This window comes from Taeniopygia guttata, chromosome 6 (genome assembly GCF_048771995.1).
Source record: "Taeniopygia guttata chromosome 6, bTaeGut7.mat, whole genome shotgun sequence".
NCBI lineage: Eukaryota > Metazoa > Chordata > Aves > Passeriformes > Estrildidae > Taeniopygia > Taeniopygia guttata.
In genome coordinates this window covers 14588862-14614670 of record NC_133031.1, presented here as the reverse complement: position 1 = coordinate 14614670, position 25809 = coordinate 14588862, and the positions used below count along the sequence as shown (strand labels likewise).

Here is a 25809-nt window from a genome sequence, read left to right as displayed (position 1 = left end):
AGCCACATATATCATTCAGTAAAAGCAATTTTCTTTCAATGCAGAGGAGTTTTCTCCTTTACAATTTAGTCACACAGCCCAGAAGGGAATTATCAGTTAAAACCTTCTTTACTGAAATAGACAGGAACAAATAGCAAAATAACACAGATGCCTATCAAATATATACCGTGGGGAACAAATATCATAATTAAAACAAATCACCAAGACTAAATTAGAATGAAAGATGTCAAGCATCCTCAAAGGAACAGAGAGCATAACATACTTTTTCTTACTTCAGTTGGCTTCCTTACTTATTGACCCAGTGAGTCCCACAGTAAGAAAAACATTCTTTTCTTACAGTATTCATCTTCTAAACACAAGATGCTTGTTAAATGCATCTCAGTTTAGAAAGCCCTTCTTTGAGTCATAGCACCAATAAAGTTTTTGACCACAAGTCTCTTCCTAAATTACCTCACTCTCCCCTTGACATGACGTGGTGTACCACGGTGGAACTTCTGCTGCCAGCACGTTCAGTTATTGCTGCAGGAAGTGCAGGCAGAGTTAAGCTGGTTTCCTTCCCAAGGAAGAAGGACAGCCAGCTGGATCACCTGAACGAGGCACTGGCAAAGGCAAAGTGAAGACCCACTTGGGCAGTAGGAGAAGTGCCACATAATCTGCTGTCACAGCCCTGAGACCTGGGTCCATAAAACTCTATGGGATCATGACATCACTGCTTAGAGATATTTTTCTGAGGTTTTGTGCACCTGGAGCTAGTGAGTGAGGGAGGAACAATCCCTTTCTCATCAAATTTTGCAGACAGTTATGGCCTGATAGCTGAGGACGATGTTGCAATAATTTCTTGTATCTTCTTAAATTATTTACATTTAAATCCTATTTGACCATTCAACCTCCTACATCTAAATTCTTATCTGTTTCTCCTATACACAAAGAGAGGGTGAACTTTCTGCTCCCAAAGTGCTTAATTGTCAAATCCCAGAGCACTTTGCCAAGTACTTTTCTTTTAATTCTCAATTCTGAATCTCCTTTGCTTAATGGATTAAACCATATTTGTCTTTCCACTCAAAAAACACCCTGAACTTCAGCATGTGATTAATTTTAGATTACTCTGTTTTACTGTCTTTGTTTCCATCTCCATTTGTGCAGTCTATATGTGGAGTGGCCTCCCTTCTTCACTTAGATATGCACCTCTCACATTCCTTCTGAAAATGCTTTGATGACCTTAGGCTCATACATACTAAACTATCTTTGGACTACATCAACAAACAGAATCCTCTTTGTTCGATTTTAAAATAAGTAAAATACAAATCTAATGAAAACAAAACTGTCAAATAATGTGAAATTATTTCTATCTTCCAAGATTTCTTACACTGTGTTTAACCTACACTGGATAATTTACAAGTACTCTGCTTTTCAGAAAAAAAAAACCAAACCAGTAACACTTTAAATATCTGTCCTTACTTTCCTTCTTTAATTTCTATTACAACATCTTCTACTATTCTTTAAAGCCTGACAGATCACAAGCTGGCATTAGAATATTACCCTTCTATTTCTAACCTAATTAAACAAATGCATCATGACTCATATGTTCTGAAAATGCTATCTACAACTAAGTCCGTCTATACAATCTCCCTAATACCTTGGGAGGGAACCTTGGCAAGCTCTCAGACTAATTTGGGGTAAAAATAACAAGTTTCTCTATTATCCTTCAAAAAAATTTCCAATATCAGAGGAAAAAAACAACAAAACCAGATCAATAAGTATTAAATTGGTACAACTGTGTCTTTTAGTAAACATTTTTCTCAGAATCAGAGACTTTTTTTTTTTCTTTTGGTTCTTTCACTGCTCTGCATCATGTCATAAAGAATGGGGCTTAAAAGTTTATGTTATTCTTAATTTCCCCTTTGACTGAAATTTATTTAAAATTTAAACATATTTTTAAATGCTGTGACTTGGCAGTTTTTAATGCAAAATTAAATCTATTTAGAAACTAAGACAGATATGGATTTCCAGTGTGAAAGAAAAAGAAGCTCCTAATTTTAACTTCTGTCACATTCACATACAAAATTAGGAAGCAAATTTAGTTGGTACAACTGCAGAACAAAGGTCTGCTTTCCTGATGCTCATCTAATGCTACCAAATTTACAAAGTCATTTACAATTGGCAACACAAGTGACAGTCAAATAATACTGACAATAACTATTTTATCTAAATGAACTAATAAAACTTTGCAAAGTTCAGCATAATGCCATCAGTTTCAATCTCTCTTTCTCAAGTTTTCCATTAATTTGAAGCATATCACACTTCTTCAGACTCCCTAGTAAAACATAAGCCAATGTTCTCCAGCACTCCAGCAAAATCTAATTGGGCTGAGCTAATTTCCTCAGCCCAAACACAAAATTATGTATGATAAAAAAAAATTTTGCTTATAATTTTATATTGAATTATTGGAATATACAGGGAAAAAAACGCATTAAAATTGCTCACTCTGAAAACAACATAATAATTTCCTCAGGATGTGTGTATATTCACTACTGTCTGCAGCACGTATCTTTTCTAATTTCTCAAACAGAAATCAAACAAAGGTCCCTGAAGAACAGTAAAACACCAAGGAACTCAGTGTTATAACAGGCTTAAGTGAGTGACGTAGAATCCTTCTACATAACTTCCAAGTTCTTTCAGTAGTGTATGAAAGACAGAGCATGTGCTTTCCTGCAAAGTACACCAGTAAGATTTTCATCCTAAGGTAACTTAATTTGAAAACATTGCTGAGAACCACATGGATAAGCAGAAAGAGCTTATTATTTTATTTTGTGCTACACTCCTTAAATGCTCATCATGAGCTAAGAACACTGGCAACTAAAAATAGCATGACATTACCTTGACAAAACAATCTCCCTGATGACAAATCAATTCTAGGGAAATGACAGCACAACAATGCCTGGAACCAAATTTTTAATTAAATTAAAAGGATTTAATTTTTAATAAAATTGATTTTGTGTGAGACTACTAACATTCTAAAGAGAAGAATATGAGTATACTGTTTCAACTCACTTTTTTTGACAGATTTTAATAAGCCACTTCAGTTTTATCTCCTATACTGATTGCATTATGAAAGGATTTGGTTGAACTGCATACCTCATTTACTAAAGTTGATAATCTTGATAACTTCTCTTCTTCATAATGATATCTTTCTATTACTTCTTCTTGCATTGTTACCTAATAGTTTTTATCAAAGTCTATCTAGGAGTAATAAGTTCTTGTAGCCACTTACCCCAGAAAAGAGAAAATAATTGATTACATGAAAATGCTAGCAAGCCATATGAATACTACTCCCTTTTCCGTGTTGACATTGAATTAACAAATGGAAATTAATAATGTTAGTGAGAAGTATATCAGCAGCATAAAACCTTTTCATTTATAACATACAAATAAACACTGGAGTAGATTCTTTGGAGAGATGGTGAACCTCAGAATTTTAAAATAGTAAATACTTTTCAGCCTGGCTTACATGGACCACTTACAGTCCTTGTATTTGCATGACTCAATAGAATTATCTATACATGAGATATTTCTATAATTTCTTCCTGTTATGGGAAAGGGCCATTGAGCTCTTAGATAAGTGTCTGTTTGGACAAATTTATCTATAGCTACTCTTACCTTGCAGCAAGAATGAATTCCTGAGATGCCTTGCTCTATTCCTGAGAATCTTTGCTCTATTTGCAGCTGCCATCTCTTAAAATGACCCAACAGTACTTTTCTCATTTGCTGTCCACTTCCCTCAGACTGTTTTCAACAGCCCACCATCACCAGGCATTTCCAGCTCCAACTACTCCTCCATCTCAGTACCTTTTATTATTCTCTTATACTTTTAAAATTCTGCCTCATCTGACTGAATTATTTGAAAAAATATATAAAATGAACAAAAATTAGGATGTTCTCCATATATCCTCCTTGATTAAAAATTAATATTTTTTCTTTTTTTATATTAGCAAAGAAAGGAGTTCAAATTTTCTGGTTGATATTCATAAGCGATTACTACAGATGATTTTGAATGTACTTCCCATACATTTCTTGCTAGCTTACATACTGTAACTTAAAAAAAGGTAATGTAGTCCTATGAAACTTAGTCTTATTTCAACCATTCTAACTGAAAATTACAAGAGTGCTGGAGTACAATAAAAGTATTGTACTGGAGTACAACAAACTGGAATGTAAAAATACTTGCAGTACATTCATCTGTCTGTCTTTTCTATAATTCCTTCCTGTGATATTGTGATGAAAAATATCTGGCTACTCTCTAGTTTTACTGAGTAGAAACAAACTTCCAGCCTAAGGTATCTTATTTGACTTTAACAACAGCGAATAACGTAAATGAGCAATGGAAGTTAGCAGTATTGCAAAGTGGTAGAAAATTGACATTACATTACTGGATTAGCTTCTTTGGTCAAGCTATCAAATAGCATGATCCAAATTATTAGTAATCCTAAAAAACCTAATCACATTGTGTTAATAGTACTTCTAAAGTAGTCCTAATACACAGTTACACCAGGCAGGATATATTTTTTTCCTATTGCAAATGAAGGCGTAACATGAAGCATGCAAATTCCTTCCAAAAATCTACACAAAATTAGAAGATACATTAGTCCCAAACAAATTTTCCTAATTTCAGACTCTCCCTCTTGTTCCTCTTGAGGACCTCTTAGCCTTACCTACCCCATCAGTATAAAGGTTCTTTAAAGCACCTTGTTCAATTAATACCTAAGGTACATTTAGGGCACCTCAGGTCATGCAGCTCAGCTTCTCCTCTTCCAAACTATGAGATGTGTAGTATATCCTTGTCACCTGCCACAAGGAAGCCTGTATTGGTATAATTGTTACACTTTTATAGCAATACTAAACAGGTGACTCAAACTAAAAAAGCTTTCAAGTACCAAGAGTAATTATCTAAAATCTTTGATTATACCGTGAGCATCACAGTATAGCTGTTTAAATTCCTCTACCTTGAACCAGCTCTGGGCATAATCAAGGCAATATTCACTCCTAGCATACATTAACAGTTACGACAATCTCTTCTATCAGTTCCTTTTTTTTTTTTTTTTTTTTTACCTAGACCCTTGAAGAGTCTTAATTGCATGTACCTTTAATGAGTGAAACGCATTGCACAGTTCCTCTAGCCATAAACTCCTTTGCCGTGGTTTAATTTCCACATCTATATAACTGCAATCTAGTAAATGTTCCTTCTTAGAAAAGCTTGTGTCACAGCTGTTGCAGCTGTGGGACCTGATTATTTACCATCACTGGCTTAAGTACAATTACCATATTCTTAAGGCAAAGTGCTGACTCTATGAAAGACTCACTGAATAGCCACATTTACTTAGCAAAATAATAGAAGTTTAAACAAAGAAGAAATTAAGAAAATACTTAAATTTTTCCAAAAAAATTAGCCTGAAGCCTGAGTGACACCTGAGTCTCACCCAGTGGGTTTTCTAAATGGGAAAGGCAAGGCTTCTTTTAGGCAGATTAATAACACTATGCCTTTCTGTTTCATCAGTAACTTTATCTCCATTAACAAATGGAATAAGAAAATGCCTATAGCTGTAGCAGTTGCCAAATCAATTATTAGAATCCTGATATAAAAGTGCTTTACATCAATATAGAAGAGTATTATAGTTGAGTTAAAAATTAATATTTTGTAGCCTTTTTTTCCTAACACCTCTCTTTTGTATCCTGGTTGCTGTGCACGAGTGAAGGGGTGTGTAGTTGAACATACACACTGAGCTACTGGAAAGTCAAAAGGACTGGTAGAATAAATCCCATTTTTACTGAGAGCAGAAAGAATTTCATGTTACTGTATAGATGTATGTCTGACCTGGTTTAGATTACTAAAAGAATTATCCTCCATTGTAAGAGGGGAAAAAAAAGTTACTGCCATTATATGGAATAATATAAAAAAATAAAATCCTAATTAATCCCGAATACCACACATTCTTAGGGAAGCACAGTATCAGCCCGTGGGTGGCATGACAACAGTTGTAGAAATTACTTCCCTTCTGTATTACTTTGAATATATTGTATGCTTAAGTTACCTGCCTAAACGTACACACTAAGAGCATATTTTCACTTTATATATACCTGTTTTCTATGACCATTTTTCAAATATCATAACCTTCTACATTATAGGCCCTCAAAGTTAAATTTATACAAACAATAGTACTTATTAATTAAGATGAATATTAATTTGAAATCTGTACATTACTTCTGACACCACAGAGTGCACGAAGTGTAATTTCTGAGCATATACTATACGTTTGCAGTTATCAACAGCACTAGAAAAATTGTGTTCAGACACAACGCTTCAAGTCACTTCCCAGACTGCTCCATCATTTTATCAGGAAAAAATAGGAATAGAATTCAATCACATCTTATACCGTTCTGATGAAAGGTTCATTTAAATACATTTAAGAACATATAAATAACAGGTTGGTTAGAATGGTCACAATACCATTTGTAAAGGAAATTTCAAGCAGGATTACAACTCTTTATATGGAATGTTACCATGTGTTTTGTACATCAATAAATTTTATATTATTTTACAGCTTATTTATAATTTAAAAATACAAAAGCCTATTGCAGTTAAAACGCTTCCTAAATTCTGAATTTCAATAAATTATTACATACAATCTTACCTCTTTTCACTGTCACCTGCTGCTGAAGTTGACAGCAGGGAATTGTCTTTCTGATACTACTGGCACCACTCAGTCCTTGTCACAACAGGGTAGCTGGTACATCCTTTCCTCCTCACATCTTGACCACACCAGAATTATGTCTCTTGTCAATAAACTACTGTAATATGCTGGAAATTTTAAATACCTGATACATATTATGTCCTATTCATTCTATAATGGCTTAACTAAAGTTAGTGATAAACATAATTTACTTTTGCCCAAACTTTCTATTGTTATGGTTTTGTCTTTGTTTTTAATACCATTTCATGCACTTAATGCTCTAGACTGCATTCAGTGTATACATCATTATGGTAAGCACATTGGCATGCACAGGCAATACAATAATAGATTATAATTAATCCCATAGACAACCAAAAAAGGTGAAGTTGCATCATGCAATGAAACCAGCTTGGCCTGGGCTGCCATGCAGAAAAAAACCTACATCAATGAGTCTGCTGTACGGCTCCTAGGTAAGAGTTGATATGAAAGAGGTGAGTTATTTCAGCAATGACGTCACAGGCTGAGAATGTTTATACTACTGTAAACAAAATACTGTACATAGCACCAGTATTACTTGAGAATGGGGGATAAGATGCTTGGAAAAGAGGACAAAAAGGATGAGAAAGAAGAAGAGGGAGGAGAAATCATAAATTACAGTAACCAGTCTGAAATCCAATCGGTTCTTTTAAATAAGCATTTTGTTATTTCGTTCAAAATAATTTCACTTGAGCTTTCAAAGCAAACCTGAATTTTTCAGTGTATTTTGAAGAAAAAAGGATGAAATAATGAGATACAGAGCAACTTCAAAATGTCCAACGTTCAGTAATAGATGAATAACTAAAGATCATAAACACACAGATATGCAGAGGTGAATTTTTCAATGCAGTGCACAGGATCCAAAGAACACAAGTTTCACTGATTCGAATGCATAATCAACCAAACTAAATGAATATGGACAATTAAGGGATGCATTGATATGAGTGATTTATTTGGTCATCTTTTGCTGCTTTTCTAGTAAAAGATATCTCTGCTGAATAAAGCAGGGTTTTTTTCAGAAGTTGTGTTGAATTGCCTTTACCTTACTCACCTTCACAGTTCCACTGAACATAACAACATGACTGGAATTACAGAGTGACCACCTAGCCTGTTCTAAATCATGTACATTGTGCACAGTACTGCATAGACTGATTCCAGAGAGTTCAGAAAGACCTAATTGAGCAGATAAGTTATTTTATTGCAGCATTCACTTGAGGTGTGCTACCCTGTGATGATAAATGTACAATTTTGTAACATTGTAGCATATTATTATGAGTGTTCCATTACAAAAGGATTTGTTACTAGTTTATCAACAGTTTTCAATATTGTTTTCAAGAAGTTTTTCTTAATTACCCTTAAATGTATATTATCACTCTATTTTTAGCACAGTTCCCAAATATATAGACTAGTTATGCAGGGTAGCAATTCACACAACATCAAAAATAGCTTTAACAAGAAAATGAAATTTAACTTACTGTATAAGGTTTTCTAAAAAATCTATTGTTCCATTTGCATTACAATTACTTTGGGTATCTTTGTTTTTATACACTAGTAGCTTTGGGAAACATTAATCTTTTTACTTAGTTAATTGTCACAGAAACTTAGTTTAAAATCAAATAATTGACAGTAGAAGCAATTTTCTGGCCTCTTGAAATGTCTTAGAATATTTTCAGAAAAACTGTTCAACATATTTGGAATTTGAAAGGTAAAAAAAAAATTCTAAATTGTTCATTCCAGATATAAAACCTCCAATTGTATTACTCTTACATAGCAAAATTCACATCCTTTTTCCAGACAAACACTTCTAACCTTTTCAAAGGGATAGAACTTGCAGACAAGACTCATACCACTTTTGGCCACTGTGTGCTATTTAACAAGGCTAGCAGAATCTTTCATTAATTGCATATTAAACATGTGAATATTTTCTTGGGTGTACAGATCTGCACTTACAAACTGCTGCACTGTGCATGCAAATGTTATCGCCTGAGAAGAAGGTTACTTTGTCAAGAGCAATTCGAGCGCTGCTGACAAAGCCAGAAACCGAGTAAACTGTTTAAGGCAAGCACATGAGGAGCCCAAAAATTTTGGAACTTGCAAACTTCCAAAGTGTACCATTCAAATAGCCACTGTACAGTCTGTAATAGGACATCTGGCATATACAGTATGTACTACAACATATATGTCTGTATCACAGCACAAATGATACATACTATATATGTATACTTTCCCATTGTTGTGAAAATAGAAGAAACTTTCTTATCTTACTTGACAAGCATTGACTGAGCAAAAGATGAAAAGCAGTCCTTAAATTTATTCTTAATAAAATCAATACACCAGTAATCTTTAATTTAGTTATGGCAGAGAAGTCCTCAAGATTCACACAGAACACAAAGCTGGTCTGAGTTCTACAATCTCATCACCGTGAATATAACATAATAAACACAAAAGGAGAAGAATCATATCCTTGGTATCTGCTACTAATGCAGCAGAGCATGATAGAAGCTACAAATGTTATGATCTCAAATGATCAGGTTAGATTACAGTTTACCATACATTTACTCAACAGTTTATTGTCCTACAAACAGTGATTTTTTTTTCTTCTTTTTTTTTTCTGTAAAACCAGGTAATTCGGAGATTCAGCTATTAGGTTTAAGAAGAGATTCAGTCATCTGTTTTCAGATTGTAGCTAGGAACCAACCTCATGTTAGAAAAGTTTCCCTGCTTTAGCTGGAGAGAAGCTATCAAACCCATTTAATACTTAAAAATCTAAATTAGCAGGAGTTTCTCTCTTTTGGTGTAGCCAAAAGCCATAATGAACTTTACACAGTTCATACAAGTCTGTTGCAAATTATAAAACCTAAGCATTATGAAGGGTACTGTACTATTTAAAATAAATAACCAGAACTATCAAATGTAACTAAATTTCTGGGATATTTAGCCCTGGAGTCAATTCCTTCCAACCCCTGAACATAACACTCCTTTTGGTAAACCATTTGCTGGCAAAATTTAGTTTGACAAAACGGGGGATACAATTCCTAGTTCTAGTTTTCTGTTTTGAGGACTTGGTTGCACTTAACTAGGTAAACGAGTTAATAAGTAAAAGACTTATGAACTATCTGACTGAAGATGGACATAAGCAAGGTCCTGGAACAGCAGGGTGACTGGATTCATGCCCATTAACCCGTGGTGATTTGAACAATTACATTGCCACTGCATTTTAGCTACAAAACCAAATGCATTGAAGTTTCAAATTTTCCCTAGGCAGCAAAGCTTATTCAACTTGCATCAGACATTCATGTTTATGACGGGGAGCTGGTTCAGAGAAAAAGCTTGATTTCCTACGAACTAAGAGGGCCTTGAGCCAAGCCTTGAGATATCATGCTAAGAGTACACAAAGCATGTACTTGTCATCCTTTCACATCCAGGCTAAAACAACACCAGCCTACCCTGATTACTGTAACTGTTTATTTCACTTCTGTCCCCCACCACAAGTAAGCACATTACTTTTCCTTTCCAGAATTCACTCAATTCCCAGCCAGTTTCTCCCACATAAAGAAAAAAAACCAAACCAAACAAAACAAAACCAAACTATCTCCCTAATGCTCTAATTCTTCCTATAAACACAATTTAAGAACCACACAACAGTTTGCCCCTGTCTGCCCAGGATTTTCTCTCTAATGTGATTCTGTGCTTGCAGCAGTTCCATGTAAGTTCATTAGCACAACAAATATTACTAGTTGCTATGTTAAAGCACAGGCACAAATCTCACAAATCACTGGCATTGCAGAATGTGTGTTTGGGATAAGATGCACAACCACTGCTCATGTGTTGATTTTATAATTTATGAAATATGTTACAGAAAAAAAATAGAAGATGAAAAGTTTTCCCAAAGTAAACATTGCAAAAGGGAATTTAAAAAATAAGTTAAAGCCTTTCACATCCTCTGGAAGAACCGTATCTACACAAACACTTGGCAAGGGTGGAGCACTGATATAACAAGGGAGGTTTGACACACTAAAGAGCAAAGGACACAGCAAGTGATATCAGAATCCAACAGCTTAACATCCAAACCTGGGTCTACCCAAGGGCTTAGGGAAGTTCAGAAAAAAAAAGGTAAGAATTGCAAGCTATAACTTACTCACACTTAGTTTCTGCTAGAATATGATTCAGTAGGATTCTATGTTTCTCACTGAAAATACTATAAAGCGTGCTACTAAATACTCAAAACACCTTTAATCCCAAAGGGTTTGTCTATACAGAAAGAAGAAGAAACTATGCTAAATACATCGGAGAACTCGGAAGAGCAGTGTCCCAGGACTTTTGTGGATAATGCACTAAGGACTGAAATGTAAGAGTTACTAATCTATCTCTGATGAGGGCTGTAAAAAACATGTTTCTATTCAATAACTGCCTATTAGAGAAGTTCACTGCAATGACCATTAGCCAGGAAATGAACTGGCATAATGGAAGATACATCAGGATTGTGCTTTATGGAACAGTTGGATGCTTAAGTATCCTGTCTAATGTTAGATTAGATCGCAGACTTCAAGTTACAAACCACATATGGCAAACTTATGCACAGTATTATTGATGAGCATCCCTACCACCTTATTACTACTGCAAAGTCCTAGACATACTGGTCTGTGTATAAAGCAAGAATCTTTGTGGAAACCTGTGTAGGTAGATCTGTCGTCTTTATGAGACTGCAAAAAGATGTTTTTTAATGAAGCTGTCAAACTGACAGGCCAAACTTTGTTACCCACAGAACCACACTACTGTAAATCTTGATGCACACTGAAGAAAAGTAACTAGACTGGCCTTAGAAATTCTTGGCAGGCTTCTCTGCATTCTTGCTGTTTGTTCAGATGAACACAGACTGCTAGACCGAAGATTCTGTAGTTCATTCAACCTCTTCCAGCAGCTTGCCAAGGCCTTAAGATGGATTATATTTATCATACACAATGGCAGTAAGATACTGGATGTTATAAATTATTGTAACTTCGCTGACAGACATGCTTTTACACAAAGTCTGATGGTGAATTATGGCCTTATGAAAAACAAGTTGAAAGACGCATTCCTGACTGATCATGACACATCAGTTCCACACCAGTTAAATACCTACATATATGGGAAAACCTCTGTGCTTCCAGAAGTATCAAACTTTGCAGTTTTATCCATTTTGAAAAACTATAAAAGCTCTATTCAAGAAGTGTATTTGTTTTCTATGTATATTTCTTCCCTTTCCCAAAAGGTGTTATTATTAATGTAGTTATAGACAAAAAATCTAAGTATCTTAAACACCCTCCTTTGACCAATTTTTGAGAAAAACTGAGACAGGTTTTCATGCCAGAATTACCATTCTGTATGTACATCAAGGACCACTACAGTTAAAAATGTTTAACAATTTAATACTATATAACTGTGTAACTGAAGTGTCATAGATAATTAAATACAAGCACAGCCAAAATAATCGATGCACTGGAAAGTATGGAAAGGAATGTTTTTCCTTTGATAAAGACTGGCTATATGCCATAATTGGTTATGTCTTTCTCCCTTATAAATAACACGAGCAGTTATAAAGAGCAGCATAACTTTGTTATGTTGAAGTGTATATTGTAATTAACAATCAAAATATTTTGGGGTTTTCATACAAATGTTTAACATTGCTTTCATTTTGGAAGAACAGCAAAGACTAAACGCTTAAGAAAGAAATTACTGTACTTTTTTACTGTAAAAAGGGCTCTGTCTTTAGGATCTATGTATTTAAAACCTAATCCTTTTCTGCCTAGTCATTTATTTTGAGTGTACAGGGACAGATACAAGCTTAAGAGAAACAACTCAAAGATTTAAAGGCAATGTAGTTGTGAGGAGAATAAAATAGGGGACTACTTACTCAAAGTGGTTCAATGTTTTTTTCAATTAACTACAGTTGAAGCTCATTATATTCCTATAAATTACATTACAAAAATATACATCACCATAAGTGATTGCTATACATTGCTTTAAGTCCTGCATTGCCTTCCAACCTATTGTAAGAAGCCAGAGGATATTTACGACATATACTAATGGACTACCTTTTTATATTAGTATAACATTAGGAGATTAGTAATCTTCAGGATTGACAATTTTCATGGCCAGTATTTTCTGTGAGAGATTTCTCTTTTTATTTTTTTTTCATCTGCTTGACAAAGCTCAAATCTGCAGAGCAGAAGATATACACTGAAACTTATTTTTCCTCATTTCTACTTCTTTTCCTAGTGAGGAGATAGATGACGGTGTCAGAACAGTGGCTTGATGTGTGTGATGCAGTTTTTATTCACAAGTACACTCCAGCTACACTGACTTGTATGGAAATTTTCACATGTGTTAATAAAATCATAAATATATGGATATATTATTTCTGAAAACATAAATATATTAATAGCAAATACTTCAATCAGGAGACATGTATGAAAAGTACAACTTCTACATATGATTTAAAATGGACATCTGCTATTCTGAAATACATACTGAAGTAAATTTTAATCACATTACAACACAAAGTTTAGTCCAAATAAGATTGTGACTGTTCTATGCATTTTCTCATTCTATGTCGGTAATGATACAATTAAGTGCAATTATCAATTTTTTAATCTAGGGAAAAGCCTTATCTTTTCTCTTTTGTTACCTTAAGTTCAGACCACCTTTTCTATACTGAGGTATGGGTGAAATACTAAATCATTATATGCAGGTGAACAGTTCCTGTTCACTTTAGAAATATATTCTGTTCACTTTAGAAACAAGTTATCTGTGAGAGTATGACTAGCACTTCAATAGCAAAATAGAACTAATTCATAGATTCATAGACAACAAATCATTGCAAGGTTTATTTCATTCTAAGCTAAATTATGTGGCTCCTTGAAGGGGAAATGAGTGGCAGGATGTTGAAGGGAAAATTAGCCTGTACAAAAATGTCCTGATAGCTTTAAGGCCTTTTAAAATATAATAAAACCCCAGAAACTCCTGAAACAAATATTAAATCTTGTAATAGCTGAAGATTAAGATTCCCTTTTTTGGAAAAAAAAAAATTGCCTTTGGTGATAGCATGAGGAAATGTATTTCAAGTGTTCTTATAGATGGTTTAAACATTTCCTATGAAGTTTAAATTCTTTCCTTTGATATTTTCTCTTCCAGTTACAAATAGATAAGGCTGGCCGACCAAGTCCTATAGAGGAACATACCTTACTCTTAGATGACTCTTCAATTTAACATGACTTTCATTTCAAAGAATAGACATGAAACTGATCAAGAAGGTTTAGAAGAACTTATAATGAAGGCACTGAGGACATGCCCAAATTCTATTGAGCGTTCATTGCCACAATTCCCACACCCTTTGGTTTCTTTCCATCTCATGGTTCTCAGCCAACAAAGTGACAAATTCCAACCTGGAATACTAGCTTCCTTTTATCTCTTGGGAATAAGGACCTAGCTGAATATGAACTCCATAGAACTACTAGTTGTATTCAGATGGCAGTGCAGACAGTGAGAAAATGAGCCAGTTCTGCTCTCTCTTCAGCAGAAGGCTGCTTTGCCCACTGTTCAAACCAAAATTCTGGAGAGTGCATAAGCTATCAAGTCAGAGGAGACAGAAGATGAACTCAAGTAAAAAAGGGAAGTACCACAGACCCCTTCATACTCTCCACAATATTTTCAAGGAAGGATGAGAGTAGAGGACAGACTGGTTTCATACCTCTCTCTAAATGCTAGAGAAGTCAATTCCTTTCCCCACTTTGTCACACAAGACCATACTGAGCCTGTGTCCTCCACTCCACAGTGACAGCGTGACGCTGCAGGGGTAATACTGCCCTTGTTCCCTGCAGCAAAGCAACAACTCTTTAGGAAGTGCAGAGGTACAGAGAGGGGACATGTCTCTATTAATAGTTCTGCTTGAGCTATGAATAAGCTTCTCAGTAGTTGTCTTGTGAAACTGATATCCTGATCAACATACCAGGATGGTGGTACCAGCAGTTAGCATTTCCAAACTCCAGGTTCCCACCTGCTGTTTTTCTTTTGGTTGAGTTCTAAATCTTCACCCAAATAAGTAGTTTGAAAGAGATCTTTATTTATTTTAATAAACCACCACTGAATCCCTCTTCTCCTCTACTAAAATATCTTTTCAAGACTTTATTATGATTAGGAAAAAGATTTAAATAAACATCTATGCACCTGCATGAAATCTTACAGCCGCATGGCATGAAGTTAATGCTCAGAATACTAATTTGCTTAGCAGGCCTGCTGTCATGCTGAGGTCTATTTCCATTGTGTGTTACCACATTTGATTGCATGAAAATGTTCCCTTGGATAATTTTGTTTCTATGCAACTGTTTCTTCATGAAAGTTTTGGGGTTTTTTTAAGTACTAAATATGCATTTGTATGTACCTCACAGACTTTGCTTCATACTGTATCACCTACTTGGTATCCTCTGAGAATGCCAAAAAGTATATAACTCCAAAGACTGCTTTTCAAGATGTTCAGAAAAAGCAATCTTCAGTGTAATGTCTGCCAATTTTTAGATCTGAAACTCAGAGAATGAAAAATCTGTCTTTAAATAAATGCTGTCACTCTGCCAAATACACTCCATACCTTCCCTCCCAATTCTGTGGTATTTTATCACTAGCCTGTAGCTGTCTGCTGTTTACTAAAATTTTGGACTTAATTTTCTGTTCTGTTCTTCCTCTAGGCATTCAGTCCTGGGGGTGAGGGATGTTCTTTGTTTGTGTACAGAGAAGAGGAAGGCTCCAAGTGCTCATCAGGGGTCAGCTTTTGAGTAAGGCACACATGATATTAGAGCAGTCTCCACAGACTTAGATCTCATGCAAGCAAGTAATTTATTTTCATTTACCTCCTGCCTGAGAGGTGATTTCACTGATTAATCTACACAGGCAGGTTCATTCCTGTCTCTCCAAACCAAATAAAACTGTTAGTGACACTCCTAATCAATACAGAAGAATTCCAATTTACGTTTCAATGTTAGTCACTTACACGCAAAAATTCTCTTTCTCCATAAACCCAAGTTTTATATATATAGCAACAAAAGTCAGAAAACTCCTTTCTGGTGTATTAATCAAACTCAAGCACATATCAGCCATTATTGAGCTTCAATGCAAAACTTCCAAAGGCTGTCAGTATTTCGCTTGCTGTTGTACCACTGGCTGGCATCATCCTATCCCAGCACCTTGGTTTCAATTTGCTGATTGATTATTTAGCTGAAAAATACAGACTTGGCTTACAATGTGAAGTGTTTTGTGCTTGACAGCTCTACTGATTATGAAAACTAAGAATAATAATTTCAGCAATTCTTTTAATAGACCTTGTCCCTCTCAACAGCCAACATCAACAGGAAAAAATAATTCCTAGCAGTTGGTGGAGACTTTGCTTTGTGTTTTGTAAATTTGTCCCCTGGCTTTTCAACATATATTTGAGAAAGACAAGATTTATAAGGATAGACAGTAATAGTCTTCAACCAGCTTTCCAAAATAAATAGAAGGGAATTTTGCCTGATTTCCATGATGACAGCAGGCATTCACTCCACTAACTTAATCCCACTAACCAATGTAGTGTGCAAAATTGTACAGGTAAGGCCAGGGGGTTTGGGTGGGAGGGGGTGCTGGAGGTGTAGGGAAGCCTTTTTCTGAACAAGAAAATAATGAAGAAATTCTAGTGACTGGAAGTATAAAAAGATGCCTACATAACTCTATGTATCTGCAAAGAAAACCAGTCCATTAAATATATAAAGTCTGAAAGAAAAAAAGGTGTTTTACAGATTTTTTTTCCTTCCCAAAACTTCTGAGAGAATTTTTCAAAAGCAAGTAGAATAAAGGAAGATACATTGAAAGCATCCTTGTTAATATATTACATCCAGTTGTCATGCTCTCAACTTCACAGATAGGTAAATTTACTGATTCTTAAAAAGTTCTTGTGAAATTCAGCTTCATAAATTGGGAAGGGAAGGGAGCAAATATGTCTAATGCTCTGTGTGATCACAATACATTTATTTGGCATTCAATATAAGCACCACACACAATATTGTTATAATTTAAGCATTCTTCTCTTGCAATTTGAAGGCTTGATAATAGCTACAGGGCAGGTCTAACATTTAAGTGTTGAGAGGAGCGCAGCCAAGTTAAACATTATAATTTTTTTTAATACAGTACAACACGTTTAAATGCCATTTATGGCACCAATAAAAATTTTGTGAGTTAACATGTCTATGTTAGAGACAGACACTTTTGACCAATCTGCTGGCAAACTTGTTCATATCTCTACCTCACAATATGACTCCTACCCCTCCCAAAATATTTGAAGATTATAGTTTTAAATGAGTAGTAAGAAGCCATGACAGTGCTCTGTTGGCAGAGAAAATCATGGTTCTTGTGCCAGCTCCCAGAACATCATGTTTATCAGTTATGGCTTTGCAAATTTGCTCACATATAACACATATAACATCTGAACTACTTGAGAAGAAATTCCCAGATTTCTTATTGCAACTCAATACTACAAGCACTACTACATTAAAGGACTATTGCTTCATACAGCTAGAAAAAGCATTGCCTCATAAAAGTAGATTAAAAACTACATATTCATGCAAAATCAAGACTCCTAATGTCACACTACAAACTCACTAGGATTCAGGCTTGCCTACTATTCATTTATCAAGACAAAATCTTGGAGAAATATTGTGTTGTATACAAAGAAAACAGATACTCAAAACATTCAATCTTCATATTTCACTCATGTGAACCCAAAGGATCTCATTATTCACAGATCAACTAGCAGAAACTATTATCCATTAACCTCCTAAAAAACTGAAATGGAAACTGGGGTGTTTTTAGCAATAACTGCTTACAAAAATGTATACAAAATTACTGGACATCATAACTATCCTGTCTTTACTCATAACTTGTAACCCCATTTTCCCATCATATTTTCATCAAAGGAATTTTTGCACACCTGTTATTCCTAAAAGGAGATGCCTTTGAAGTTATCAGTCATATGGCCACAGATGTGCCCAGCTGGCACAACTTCTTCATAATCAAATTGTCTATGAAGAATTGACTATTAATGGGCTCACCTTCTGAAAAAGACTCTTAGACCCATACAGAGCAATTAAAATAACTTTTTTGTAAATTTCTTTTCTTGCACATAGAACCTTACTATGAATGACAAGGAATTTGTATGTATTGCCATGTAAAATAATTATTGCTATTTCTTTACATTAATTTTCATCTGAGTGCAAAGGTCAGTTTTGACAGCTGAAGCAAAAGCAACACCAGAGATGACCTTGAAAATCAAAGAGTGATCCTCATTAATATGCTTGCAAAATTCTTATTATGAAACTGGCATTCATACTTTTGTCAATTTAAGTCTTGCATACAATCTTTTACTACCCTGTTCATTTGTCCTTCCCAACTCAAGCATTTTCAGAACTTAATGAAAAGACCAAAGTGCAGAACGAACCAAGTCTACCAGCAAATACTATCTCAATTTTGGGGAGAGGTGACTAGTGATATCACACCACTGTTTGATGGGGCTTTCTGCCTTTGCTAATGATAACCTCAGTTGTCCTCTTGCCAAAATCCAATTTGCCTTTCCCTTCTGCACAAAAAAAACCCCAAACAGATAGCTTCTGTCAGGAAACACACAGCCTAAAAACACCACTTAGTGGCAGGTAGATCTGCAACCCACAATTACCAGCTGGAGCTGCAACTGTAAGCCCAGGAAAATCAGCCAGAAATTCCTGAGCTAACAACATCTATTCAAGAGATTGTAATCAACTGCCAAAAAAATGACAGAAAATCATGGGAGTATCAAATATTTCAAGAGATCTTCCATGTAAGACAATAATCATTACCTGTTAACCTAGAGCTCTTTATTAAAAAAAAAAAAAAAAAGGTGTGGAACATTGCCCAGAATAAGTATGTTTAGTGATATTTATTAATTATGGGTCCCATAATCACACCACTTGGGGAAGTAGTGAAGAGACATGTTATTTAATTCAATTTTTTTCTGCCTCTCTTTCCTTCTGTTCTGTAAACCTGTATATTGTTTCATCTGTTTCTGGGTTTAGTAGAGAAGAGATTGCTTTCTCATTTTTTAGCACCACAAATTACAGAAAAGTTCTAAAGGTTAAAATGTACAGGCCTCAGGCTTACCAGCAACAACAACGATGTTAAAATCTATTAAATACATTTTGTAATCACACCAACTGTTATTGGAATGATTAACATGAGGTATGGATACTGAAAGTCTACTGTCTTTTCTATCTTTTCCAAACACCACTAGGAAAAGTTAGCTCACAGTGATGCTGCTAGGTTTTGCTATTATCTTACAAAAGACGACATTTCCTATGTTTGTAATTCAAAATCTTTTCTACACATATATGACCAAAATCTGAACTACAAAGAAATACCTCAGCTACAATATTCAATCAAAACTGTAGCTTTGCTATAGGACAGATAAAATAACCAGGGATAACGCACTTGAGCTTGCTTAGTACTAAACAAAGAAAGAATACACTGATATGAAACCCTAAAATAGAGTACTGATTCTGTAGGTAAGGCAAATTATTAAAAAAGCAAATTGAGTTTTCCTTTCCCTAAACCATTCTGCCTGTACATCTTTCCTCAAGCTCTAGAATTGACTGTATCCGTCTGGGGTTGTTCACTGGGGGTTTTCCTTCCATTTGTTATTCATCTTAATCTAAACTCATATTATATTCTGTATATTACCCTCTATTTACCCAAAAGATAATCAACTAGAACTTTGGATTTACAATGTTTAGAGTAACATAAACACAGCACAGAAGAAAAATTATTAGTCTTCTTCCTGAATTACCTAGAAAACTTTGGAGTTACATGGAAACCTTTCTGACTTTTGATGTGCAGATTTCAGTTTGCCAAGTTCACAATCTCAGCTTTTCCAATATAAATGCTTAGTGCTGAAGAAAACTGAAGTAGACCACCGTTTATTTGTCAAGTTAATGTAACTACATGATATCTTGATGCAAATCTGAATTATTATATAGTAGCAGGTGTTCTACCTGCATAAAACCACATTATTATAATATAGAATAGTACATGCATGTAATAATGTGGTAAAAATTACTAGGGAGATTTTCAAGGATAAAAAAAACAACACAACTCTGTGCCTGGTTGGTAGCCCACATAAAGGAACTGCCCTTTCTTAGAAGTTTTACCTACAGCTCAAAGGTTTGCCTAAAGAAAGAATTAAGAGCAAACTGGAGAGGAAGATAGATTATAAAATTTAAAATGAAGTTTGAATTAACTGCTTCAAATTAAGCAATTACTCTAAGATGTCCTTGATCTGTGAATATTCCCAAAATTCATTTCTAACTGCCTTCTGCAACCAAGGCTCTACAGATTCTCTAACAAGTCTCGGGCACAGTGCTCTGGTGCCTCTTCACAAGTTCAGTTTTAAGCTGATCACCAGATTTTGAAACAGAAGCTCATTTTTTTACCCACCTCTCTCAGCTAAGATGACTGGAAATCGTTGCCAAGCTCTCGGGGGAATTTAATCTAGGTTTTATTTTATTTATTTTCACTAGCACTGAGCAGTGACTTTCAAATGCCATTCACTCTAGTGCTGTTTTGTGCACGGCCAGGGCACTGAGGGCCTGGCAGGACTCTGCCAGGTGCCCCAGGAGCGCCACTCCAGCCCGGCTGTCAGGGGACAGCGAGGGACCGGGGAACATCAGCCTGGCCCTGCCACCACAATGGCCTGGCCCCTGCTGCAAGAGCTGCCAGCAATGGGTCCTGCTGCTCCGGGGAAGGGCAAGGCAGGCGGGAGGCCTGGCTGGAGCCAGGAGGTCACGGCTGAAGAGAGAGGAGCGGCTGGGGCAGCACCTCTGCCAAGGTTCCGGGCAGCCTGTCCACCCAGCACCGCCTGTGGGTGCCAGAACAAAATCCCTTCTAGGCCTAAATGTGCCAAGTGAATGTTTAACCCTGTAGGAAATTTTAATGGCTGAGAGGCAAAGGCATTTTTTTAATGGAAATATTGTCACAGGCTTATGTATAGAAAATTGGCCAGAATCTGCAAGATTAAAAATTGCTGGTTTTACTTTTAAGTAAAAGCTGCAAAGTATTATTTGTGAAATTGATTTCTTAATCTCTCCTCCCCAGTAAGTGCTCTCTGAATTGACTTCCACACTAAAAATTAATTTACAGGGCTTTAAGCAGTGAAAAAAAAAGGATAAGAAAAACACAACATTATGGCTCTTACATTAAGGACATAAATGAGGTGGAAAAAACTCAATATGAGCATTTATCTGTGTTATTTTATTTGTTAATCATTATCTAGTATTATTTTAAAGAAAAAAGTAATTACAAAAATATGTAACATTAAGATAATACCATTCCTATAACACTCCCTATGCATTCTGAAGGCACTGACAAACATACACCTGTCATTACCACACTTAACAATGAATAGAACAGTAGGATTGCATTTTCCTAATCCATTCTGTAATAAAAAGTTACCTTTCTCTATTCCAGGGAAAGTCCACAAATACAGGAATATAATCCGCCTGTAGTTTAGACATGAGTGCATTTCTGCAAAATGTAGTTCTACAAATACTAGGAAAGACTATCCTAAAACTAAAAGACAACAATAATATGAAAGGAAGGAAAGTAAAGGTAAGTTTCTAAACGGTACTTTGATAACAGAGAAAAACAATAGGAATACATTTAGGAACAAAATATTCGGAACTCAGTTTATGAAAGTTCTGAAATGACTACTAGGCTGCAGAAATTCTAATTATTTTCTTGGGAGAACACTCAAAGATCAAAAAGATCATAGGTCCACTACTTGCTTGCTACACAGAAAATAAAAATTATTTCATAACAATGCTGGTTCAACAGATTTAAATACTAGTGTCAAAATTAGGGAAGTTAAAATTTAACACAAAGTTGCAGAAAAGTATATTGATTTTTATTTGTATTTTTTGGTTTGTTTTTTTTTTTTAATTTAGTATCTTAATTTGTGAGTCTTGATAGACTCTTATTTAAGTTAACCTCTAAATAGCAAGCATTGGAATGAAACCTACGGAAACCAACTTTTTGGATTTGTTTCCTGAAACACCTTCAGCTTTAAGCCCAAAAAGAAGTCTGATTTTCAACTACTCATTTTTACTAGTGTAGTCATACTTTTAGAGCCAAACACATTATTATCAACATCTGTTAGCAGAAATCAGTTACAAAGAGATTAGCCCACGTTTGGAGCATCTTTTCTTTCAACTTTTTCCCTTATTACCATTTAGGATTGCATGGAAGCTTGGAGTGTGATATTACATCACAATGACAGCTTCCTGTAAGAGGAATAACCAAGTTCTCTTTATGATCACGTTCTCGGTGCCAGGCAGCGAGTTACTGAGAAGACTGAAAGCTTCCCTAAGAATGAAAGGACTCACATCACTGTTATTGCAGTAAACAGCTTTGCTACAAATCCAAAGCTTTGAAGTTCTCACTGTAAAACATCTGCCCTTAATTCAGCAGTTGAAAATCCTTTGACTCTACAGACAAACCTCTCAGTCAACCTTGTCAAGTTACCTATATTTTGACACTCTGCAGAGTCTAACAGAGATTTCCAAGCCTGCCATGTAATACAATCTGAGCTGTTGGCAGCTACAATTGACTTCACATGCCATGTCTTTCTGATCTCTGCTGCTAACAATACTTTGTCAACAGATGTCATCACATGTAATTGTCAAGAAGAGCCAACGCATGTGTTGTGCAGTTCATAGATTTCCTTCCAAAGATATACAATATGGATATCATGCAGGCAGGCCCATTATAGCCATTCAGACACTGTTAAGTGCACTAGTTTTTCTGTAAGTTTGCTTCAGTGCTCACTTTTAAAACAAACCGATGCAACTTGCTTGTAGAAAGGGGTTTGATTGAAAAAGAAAAAAAAAAGCCCTTGAAACTGACCACTGTTCCCTGCTACCTGCTGATGAATAGATCAAAATTCTTTGGCAGCTGGAGAAGGTGAACTCTTGTGTCCCTGGCTAGACTCCTTGGCCAGTTAGTTTATTACAACTAATAAACATTCAAGCACTGAGGCTCATGGCAAATTGAAATCCCCTATGTGCTTCTCTATAGCACTTGAACAAGTATAAGAAGATGTTCCAGTAGGGTTTCCAGACTACCAGTGCTGAACTTCAAGATAGTGGGGGTCTGTAGAATGAAAACATCTCTGTGCCCTGCCCAAATGGATATCAAATGCATGGAAATTCTGTTTCATTTAAAAAAATATCCTATCTAATCCTGTAATGAATAGAAATGTACACAGTTGTCTGGTCAGTTGCATTCAGGTCAGTTAATATGGTCAGTCTTCAGAAAAGTAGCAGTATTCTAGTCACGTAATAAAGAATATATTCTTACTAGAGCAAAACTAACCACTATTCTCCCACATGAGAATTATTCCACTTTGAAATACAATGAAAAGGTAAAATTTTTGGAGGCTACATCAACCAAATGAAACAATTCTTAAATAAACTCTAGTATACAGTGTGCTACACAATTAATTACCTGCAAATTTTCTGATATAATTTATCAAAAGCAAACAAACAGTTCTGAGGAACTGAAGAAGAGGACTTATTTTAAATAGGTCATTTTTTTCACAAGCACTAATCTAAATAAAGACTTTTCAGTCTCAAAATGATTGATCAATATTATGGATTTTTGAAAAACAGATACTGATATTATTTCAAACTATATACACTTTCATAAAGTTTACATAAACTTTACATGGCACTGCACACAGAAAAGGACTTAAGGAAACTGCTACATTAAACAATGATTCAGGAATGTGCAGTATGAGGGATTCATGTTACCATCTGCTTTACTGTTGCCTAAAGCAGTAAAGCAAGAACAAAAACCCTAAGAAAATATAAGGTGTTTTTTGTTTGTTTTTTAACATATTGGATGAGATTTCAGAAATCTACAATTCATTTAACCTGTAAATTACTTCAAGAGATAAAACATATCCCTTTTATATGTAAAAATAATGCTATCAAATGCTTTTGAAAAAAGGGCTATTTAGCTCAGATTTTAACAGGTACCATTTTGGAAAGAACGTGAGGCATTAAAAGTAGAAGAACACTCAAAAATACACAGCCTGTAAAATAACATTAAAAAATAAAAAGAACTCAGACAATTAGTTTAGTCAGCAGGCAGATCTACAGTACCATGTTCTCAATATGAATCTGCTCGCTAAAAATATATATATACACTCATACCCAATTTCCTATGCTGACAGTTTTTATAAAAATTTTTGTAAAAAGCTCCTAAATACAGCAGATTTGATTCCCAACTATATTGTTACAGTGCTTATATTAGGAGGGGAGAGATAAAAAGTATCAGCATGAACTTTCTGGTCTTACAGCTCTGAAGAATTTAGTTTCTATTCTTGTTACTCATGACAGCACTGAAATTGCATCTGCTAGAGTGATTACATGTTTTTACTGAATTGCTTTAAAGCCTGAGTCTCACACATGTGCCAGGGTTCACTTAAGGTTCTCATTCCTCTTGCAAGTGACCACATCAAAGCTTTTGTCTGTAACCAATTTTTTTTTTTTTACTCTAAAATGGTAAATATTCTCCAGTATTAAAAAAGCTTAACAGAAGTAATTTGATTATTCATGTATGAATGCTTCTAGTCACCAATTAAATATCTTTTGACTGCTTCAAACATTTCTTCACAAAGCTCCAGACAGCTTCAAATTAAACTCAACTGGGAGAAATGGATCACCATAATGGGATGTGGGATCACTTTCCTTCATGTAGAAAGTGCTAGGGAACAGTAGGAAAAGCTGGGAAAACCAAAAGAAATGTCAGAACATAAGATTAGTGAGGTAGTCTGGGAAAGACAGTGACAATGAAAACACTGCAGGTGCTGGGCCACTTTGGGCTATTTGACATTCAACCCTGGCCACTACAGTCTGCTTCTCCTGTAACATACCCTAAATTAAGTGGATCCTTAAGGACAAGAAACTTAGCTGATTCCTCAACTCTTTTCACCATTTCTCTTTCCTTTTTCCTGTGTACAAAAGATGCAGCCCAATATGACAGGACATACCTGAAAAGTGAAAAACCTGAAGTAAAAAAAGTGCATTTTTGTTTTAGCCCTTTTCCCCCCTCACTTGCACTGTAATGGTCAATTTTTTGAAGTACCAATGAAGAGAAAATTATGCATTACTTACAATGCTTTTTTGAAGGTGACTCTCACATGAAGGCATCTCACATGAAAAAGCAGTAGAGTTAAAAAGGAGATCTTCCCCAGATAATAAATGTAATGTTGATTGAAATGTGAGAGCACAACTTAATAACCTGAACTGGCAAATTTTTGTAGCTGGCTCACAGCTTTGGGGGGAAAAACCTACCATGAAATTCAATTGGTTTTTGACCTGAAACCTCAAAGGACATCAAGGTTAAGCACTGTTAATGTCATGTAAAACCAAAACTAAATCAACTTTTTTTAATAGCTGTCTGTACTCTTCACAAGCTGTCAGCTAATTCTTTTTCAAAAATCATTCTAGCCTTATACTTAATATAAAATACCAGCTTAGGAAACTATCAAGTACTCCTGTAAAATCTGTGCAAAGACCTTGTGAAAAACAAAGGAATCAATTAGCTAAATAAATAAGCAAAACAGTCTATAACAACCAGCCTCTGCATTATGCCTATAAAGGCTAAATTTCCCAATAACTTGCACTTTGGGAGGTTTTGTTTTGCCTGGGAAAAATAGAAGTCTTTTTTAAACCTGGAAGAAAATGTTCCTCTAAAATACCTACTGATTCATATTGTCAGAGCACTCCTAGTTTATAAAGACTGGAGATCAGACTTTCTCCACTCGTTTTGATGTTTTCCTAATACAATCTCTTTCCTTTGGGTTGCCGTTAACCCTACCCTGCTTACATCACCTTCCATGATTTTGGCTAGAGCACAGAGCACTCCAAGAACTAAAGATGAGACATAATCACAGTTTTGGATC

The 25809-nt window shown here is 35.3% G+C and overlaps 1 protein-coding gene across 44 annotated transcripts in view; it reads right to left on the bottom strand.

The window, feature by feature from the left end:
• The window catches only part of KCNMA1 (potassium calcium-activated channel subfamily M alpha 1), a 425312-nt gene that overhangs the window by 187581 nt on the left and 211922 nt on the right, over positions 1–25809 (bottom strand). For 22 of the 44 annotated variants that reach the window (XM_072931472.1, XM_072931474.1, XM_072931471.1 and 19 more), the window contains one exon: positions 7168–7191. The exons of the other annotated variants lie outside the window; for them this stretch is intronic. In XM_072931472.1, coding sequence (XP_072787573.1) covers positions 7168–7191 — 24 coding nt within the window. The remainder of the gene's footprint in view (positions 1–7167; positions 7192–25809) is intronic. 44 annotated transcript variants of the gene reach the window in all.